Source organism: Cupressus sempervirens, chromosome 5 (assembly GCF_028749045.1).
Source record: "Cupressus sempervirens isolate cs-2001-9-10 chromosome 5, ASM2874904v1, whole genome shotgun sequence".
NCBI classification, from domain to species: Eukaryota; Viridiplantae; Streptophyta; class Pinopsida; order Cupressales; family Cupressaceae; genus Cupressus; species Cupressus sempervirens.
In genome coordinates, this window is record NC_143122.1 from 781,222,449 (window position 1) to 781,228,914 (window position 6,466).

Consider the following 6,466-nt stretch of genomic DNA (forward strand, 5'->3'; position numbering starts at 1 on the left):
ATAAGAAGAAGACTTTCAAAGAACAAACAATGTACATGCTAGTTTCTGTGCAGTTGCATCTAAGTTTAAATAACATAAATTAGGCATTATAGATATGATATAATTATTTTCCCTGAATTTAAAGAGAACATACTAAGCATTAATTAGTCATATCTATTTAGTTTATAATTTTGAGTATTGAGAATATAAATAGATATAAGCACCTCTTCTATTTTGTAAAGAAGCAGACGTTTGGATTTTGAAAGTGGAGCTACAATGTTTCTCTAATATCTGGCCATCCCATGGACTTTGGTTGTTGTCTACTTCCTCTACTGGTGCTTGTAGTGCCCTTACCCCAGCACTCACTAGAAGTTACTTTACAAGAATCACTCACTAGAAATTACTTTAAAAGACTCTTGCATTTGAAGACACCATTGACATGAAGATCAATGCAATAAATTCATCCATTGACATCCACCTCAAAACATGCAACCAAATCAAATAACCATATTTTTCTTGCTATGACACGTGAAAAATGCCCTAGATAGACATGTGGGCAACCATAGAATTTTAACAATCTAAGAAATGGAGAAATGAAAATCTCGAAGCCGTCTATAAAATTTCACTTGATGTAAAATGTCAAAGATCATCTGGGACATGTGGACCATCTACAAAATGGCAGTTGGTAGCACAAAAAATTTCATATAATATCTCAACGAAAAAATGAAAAAGACTACAGAGAAAAATACAAACAATCAATTAGAAAGAAGAAATAAAAAATTTAAGTACCACTTTAATACAAAAATCAATCAATTTTGATTCTTTGACATAAATAAATCAATCAATGTTAGTGCCAAGATCTCAAAAACTTGGAACATACAATTACCAACACCATCCCACCAATTGTCTAAATTTATTATCTTTGAAACAATGTTTCTTCTTTCAAATATACTAACATTTGAGAAAGGGTTTAAAAATGAAAGCATCTAAAGTTGACAATATTGTAACATATTGAATTATAGAATTTCAATATAACTTTTTACACTAACAACATCATCACCCTAACTTAATATTTATATAAATAATTTCAATGCTAAGTAAGTAGATAAATTATGTTTTCTTAAAAAAAACTCCATTCAATATTCCTCCATCATCAAATAAACCAAATGAGTCATATTATTTTATTATAATATTTTCATACAACACTTTGTAATAATTAGTCAAATATTTTATTTGATTAATTGATCTAAAATGTCAAATTTTGTTTCAATTCCACCAGTAAGACAAATTATGTTATGTTTAAATGAAAAAATAAGAAAATATCATTCTTCCAATAATTCAGAAAAGCTTAGCAAGCTTAAGCAATCTAATTAGAAATCAAATCAATTTTATATCTTATTCCTCTATTCAAACAAGAATCTTTATATCTTTCCTCACTAGATCTCAAGAATCCATCCTTTTAGCTTATAATAATACCTTCTAAGCTTGACCTAACTCATACCATTCAATCCTAATCATCCATTGTAATCAAATATTATGAGCCATTCACATTCAAGAACACATTCATTCATTCATTAAGGTGATTCTTCAATTATGAAGTAAATATTGTTATTTGATATTTTATACTATATTCAAAATGATACTTAGATTTTAAACTAAATGTTTGATTTTTTTTAATTGCTTAATGTTTGATTTTAAATTTTATAAATGAACTAAATTTATTCTTTCGAATACAGATGTAAATCAAGTATCTTTGAAATTAAAAAATTGCTCTTTTAATTATAATGTGATTTTAAATAGAAATTGATACAAAACACCTAGAATCAACCATAACCTAACACATTTAGTATATAATTTTAATATGACTTTGACACTTTGACAATATCCTAAATCTATAATAACATTTATAAAATGTTAAACATAATTCTTAGCTAAATTATGTTTATTTGAAATAATGTGTCAATATTTTTCTATTATCAAATTAATTAAACCGACCGTATTTTTTAGTTTTACTTACTTCCAACAATCTCATCTAATAATTATTATTTAAATATTAACATGTCGAATCTTCATCTAATTCCATTAATAAGATGCACTGTATTCTTATATATTAAGCCTAAGTACTTCCATTCAATGTCAAACCAATTTTATATCTTACCCATCTATTCAAAGAATACTCTCAATCAATCTCTTTAACCGTTTAACGCAACCCTCAATGTAAATCATCCTATTCAGTCTTAGCCGTAGATTCTAATAAAATCTCAACCCTCTCTTCTATCATTTACGTATTTATAAGTCAACTCTGCTCTTCAACGAACTAAAGAGGAGAAGAAAAGCACATCCATTTGACAAGGTGATTCTTCAATTAGTAATTAAATCTTGTTATCTAATCTCCTGTATTACTGTATGTATCTAAAATGATACTTAAATCTAACAGTTGATACAGTTTTAATGTAATGCTATCAATTTTCTGCAATCTGCACTTTTCTTATCGTTGTTTCTAAATTTGATTGATCCTTTTACCATGCTTCGTAAACCATCTGTTCAAAGTTTATTTTTAGGACCCTAAATTTTGTATATGCACTAGGCACTTTACAGCTGCAACGATGACAAACAGAGATCCATGTGACAGATTTATTAATCATCGCGGCCCCGACGTGAAACATTCAATCGCCAGCACAATTTACTGTACTCTTAATGCCGTTGGATTACGCCCTTTCCTTGATGCACACACACTTCTCCCCGGCCAGTGCATACCATCACGAATACAAAATGCTATCAGAAGTGCTTCTCTTCATATTGCTATTTTCTCCCCTAACTATGCCCAATCCGTCTGGTGCTTAGAGGAGCTGGTATATATGTTCAGGCGCACTAACACGCAAATCATTCCTATATTCTACCATGTTAAGCCTGCTGACCTCCGATTGATTGTTAATGGAAAAGGAGTCTATACAGAAGCATTTTCGGAGCATCACAGAAAGGGAAGATTTCCCCAAAAAAAGATTGAGGAATGGAAATGGGCTCTTTATGAGGCTTCATTTATCTCTGGCCACGAAGTTCACGACAATTGGTGAGTACCAAATCAATACTACATTAATTACGCCGATTTCTCATTCGTACAATTTATGAATTTCCTTAACTTGGTAAGATGTATGACAGTTGATTGATCTCTTTTCCATTTTGGTTTCTTTCTATTTTCCAAACTTTTGAGGGCCGAGGGGAGGGTTGTGAAGAGTATTCTCGATGAGGCGCTGAATAGCAAGCGAGGAACTGTAATAAAAATGGCCATATGTCTAATTAGATTGGATGAGTACAAATCTAATCTGAATCTGTGCGAGAAAAAAGCTCTAGTAATGGGCGCAGCCATTAAATGCATAGGGAGGATTGATTTAGCCATTGATGTGTGTACAGATACAGTTGGGTGATCTTTAGGTAAGGTTGATCAGTTTTTAGATGATCCTGTACGTGAGCTTGACGTATGTTTCAATGAAGTTGAAATGGGTTTAACAAGTTCATTGAAATGGTTGATGGATTAGGATTGATGAGTCATGTAATAATCAGTTGGCATATTTGTCTACTCCTGATACCAAGATTTTGAAAGCTTAAATTTTAAATTGTCTACGTTCGAATCAAGTTATCAATTTTGCTATTTTTGGTGAGCTGTTTTGCGCTGTGTAGATAGTATTGAATGGTTTCATTTCGTTCACTTAGAAACTAATTTCCGTTCTCATTTGAGGTTTTTCGGTCTCACAGTACTGTTTTTATTCTTTGCCAAATATTTTAATAACATTTTTTTTTCGGATGTCATATTTCCTTGAGTGGGATCTCTGAACATCTTTCTTCCTTCCTGACAAGGAGATGAAAGTAGAAAAGATTAAAAAAAATGTCGAATGAAAAATATATGTATTTAAATGAAATACCTCCATTAAAGATCTTAAAGAGGAAATAATTTTAGCAATAACTGTGTGATTTGATTGTGTTGATACTTAAGTTTGTTTATTTACATAGCTTCCTTTAATTACTCATTGATTTTTTTTTGTTAAATGAAAAACACTTGTATAGGTACTCTCTGTAATCTGGGCAGGTGTTAAACTTTTTGGGTCACTCTTAAATATCACTTACTAAAGAAGAAATTAAGCTTAGAAATATAAGTCAACTTTGACTATTTAACACTTTTTCTTAAGAATTAGAGCTTTTGTATATGATATTTAAGTCGACTGAAATGATTATTATGCTTGATCACATTCTGAAACCTGATTCTCTTTAAGTGCATGTTCTTACTAACAACGCTGGCTGCAAATTGATTGCGTAGGTTTACAAATAAGGAACATAGACTCCACATTTCTAGTTCATGGTCAGTTGTGATTACAAATTTACAAATATTGAATGAAATTTATCAGAAAAATGACTTTTTTGCAGTCGTTTTAAGAAACATTTATGAATTACAACATATATGATACAATCTATACACCATGATATTGTGAATATTATTCGGGCAGAATGCAATAATTTTGTCTGGATGCACTAAGTATTTCAACACAGAGATATCCTTTTGAATATTTGTTATTAGATTTACTTATCTAGGGAAAAATAAAATAAAATTGTGTAATCACAGAAAAAGTACAAAGAGGAAAGATTTCTAAATTGGAAAGCATCACTTAGGTCCATTTGATTCATAGAAGATGAAAGAATTGGGTTATCAGAATTCTCATTAGCAATAAAGAATAGAAAATAAAAACTTCATTATGCAGTGTAAAAAAATTTATTGGACAAGTTTTTAGAGTTTGCTTTCAACACCAAGCTTACACATAAAATGTATCTTTCCACTTATCTTTGGAGTGAAACAAATACTACAAGTAAAATCACAAAAATAGGAATGAAGATTTGCAAAACCTTGATTTGGCTAAATCAAGATTTATAGAAATCCTGATTTCTACAATTTCATGAACCAAACGGACTTAAAAGGAGAGGCCTTGGTAATTAATGGCTTTCAATGGTTGTGAGGCTTGGTAATTAACTGCTTTCAATGGTTGTGATAGAAATTGTTGATTTGATACTTATATTTATTAATTTAGTATCCATACTTATTGAGTTATTGTCCAATTCCTTTGACAACATTGCACCAATGGCTGTGAACTCAAAGTTGTTGGTACAATGATGACTACTCATAATTGAATGAAACATTCCTTTAGTTGTATGAAGTAATCAATGATGTGATACTGCATGACTTGTGTAAATATGTGTATCATATTTGTACAACCGTTGCTCTCACTTTTTATTAGGGTTGTTTTAGACAACTTGACAAAAAAAATACTGATATAGCATCATAATAATGACAGATACTTAAAACCTTAATTATAAGCATACAACTTATCAACTTATAAGCTACTAGTGATATGAAATTTTCATTCAAAATTTTGATAATTTTAATAAGACAAAGTTGAGATATTCAAATAGCGAATAACATTATTTCTTACAAACTTCAATTCAACAAAGAAGTGGCAATGCACTCCAAACTCCACCCCAAGCTCCAACTCACACATTGCAACTGATCGAAACTGTTTAGCTTCTTCCGTACAATGAAAACGTGACCTGGTAATTCTTCTATAAGATCTATTCGTTTTGAGTTACATCTAGACATAGGCATAGACTTATACTCTCACACTGCTTTTCAACAATTCATCGATGCCCTGCAATTTTCCTAAGCTATGGTCTATGATAATTATATTGTACTAATTAATCTTCTTGCTATCTCTTCCTCATTTGTGATTGGTCCTCGTTTAAATGTTCTTGCTATGGCTTCCAAATTTGTGATTAGCCCTCGCTATTTTGATTGGTCCTCGCTGTTTTAACTAGTGGTTTATTTGATTTTCCAATTAAGGAATTTCGCCCACCTATTTTATCTGCAATTCCACATGTTGCATACATATTCTTCTCGAAGCGTTTATTGGTGCTACCAACAACACGGGTGGAATTTCTAAACCAGTTTGCGCATTCCTCTAAGAATAAATGCCTTTGCTCTCCTTCTTCCGCTTGGATTTTTATCTATTTCAAAATCCACCTGCGACCTTATATCAGAAGGGGCTATGTCTCAATTCCTCTCCCAGTTCTACGTCTGAGAGGGATTGCTCCATTTAGAGGCCTGAATGTAGATCGTTGACCTAGCTTCAATTCTTTTACCTTGTTTCCTGTGTCCGATAGATTGTGAAAATTCTATCTTCTTGACTCAAAAACAAGTTTACGTGGTGCCAAAATTACAGAGGCGTGGCTCAGAAATCCAATTTATTGCTTATTCGGAGCAATCCATCCGCTGGTGCCATATTAGGAAAATGACGGATGTCTCAGTCAACTGTGGGAGCGTCAACGATATAATCAGATATTTTGATCAAATACTCCTTAGATATGTTAAATTGTGAGATCATCAATGAAAGATTTATCTTGTGGAATGGCCTACAGCTCATCTTACAAAGTGCCTAGAAGAAATGAG

The 6,466-nt window shown here is 31.5% G+C and overlaps 1 protein-coding gene across 1 annotated transcript; it reads left to right on the forward strand.

The window, feature by feature from the left end:
• The first annotated feature begins 2,585 nt into the window (after window positions 1–2,585).
• Window positions 2,586–3,404, forward strand: LOC149558267 (toll/interleukin-1 receptor-like protein). The gene is made up of 2 exons (XM_089830723.1): window positions 2,586–3,049; window positions 3,191–3,404. The coding sequence occupies exons 1-2, from the start codon at window positions 2,586–2,588 to the stop codon at window positions 3,402–3,404; spliced, it is 678 nt and encodes a 225-aa protein (XP_089686849.1).
• Window positions 3,405–6,466: the final 3,062 nt, after the last annotated feature.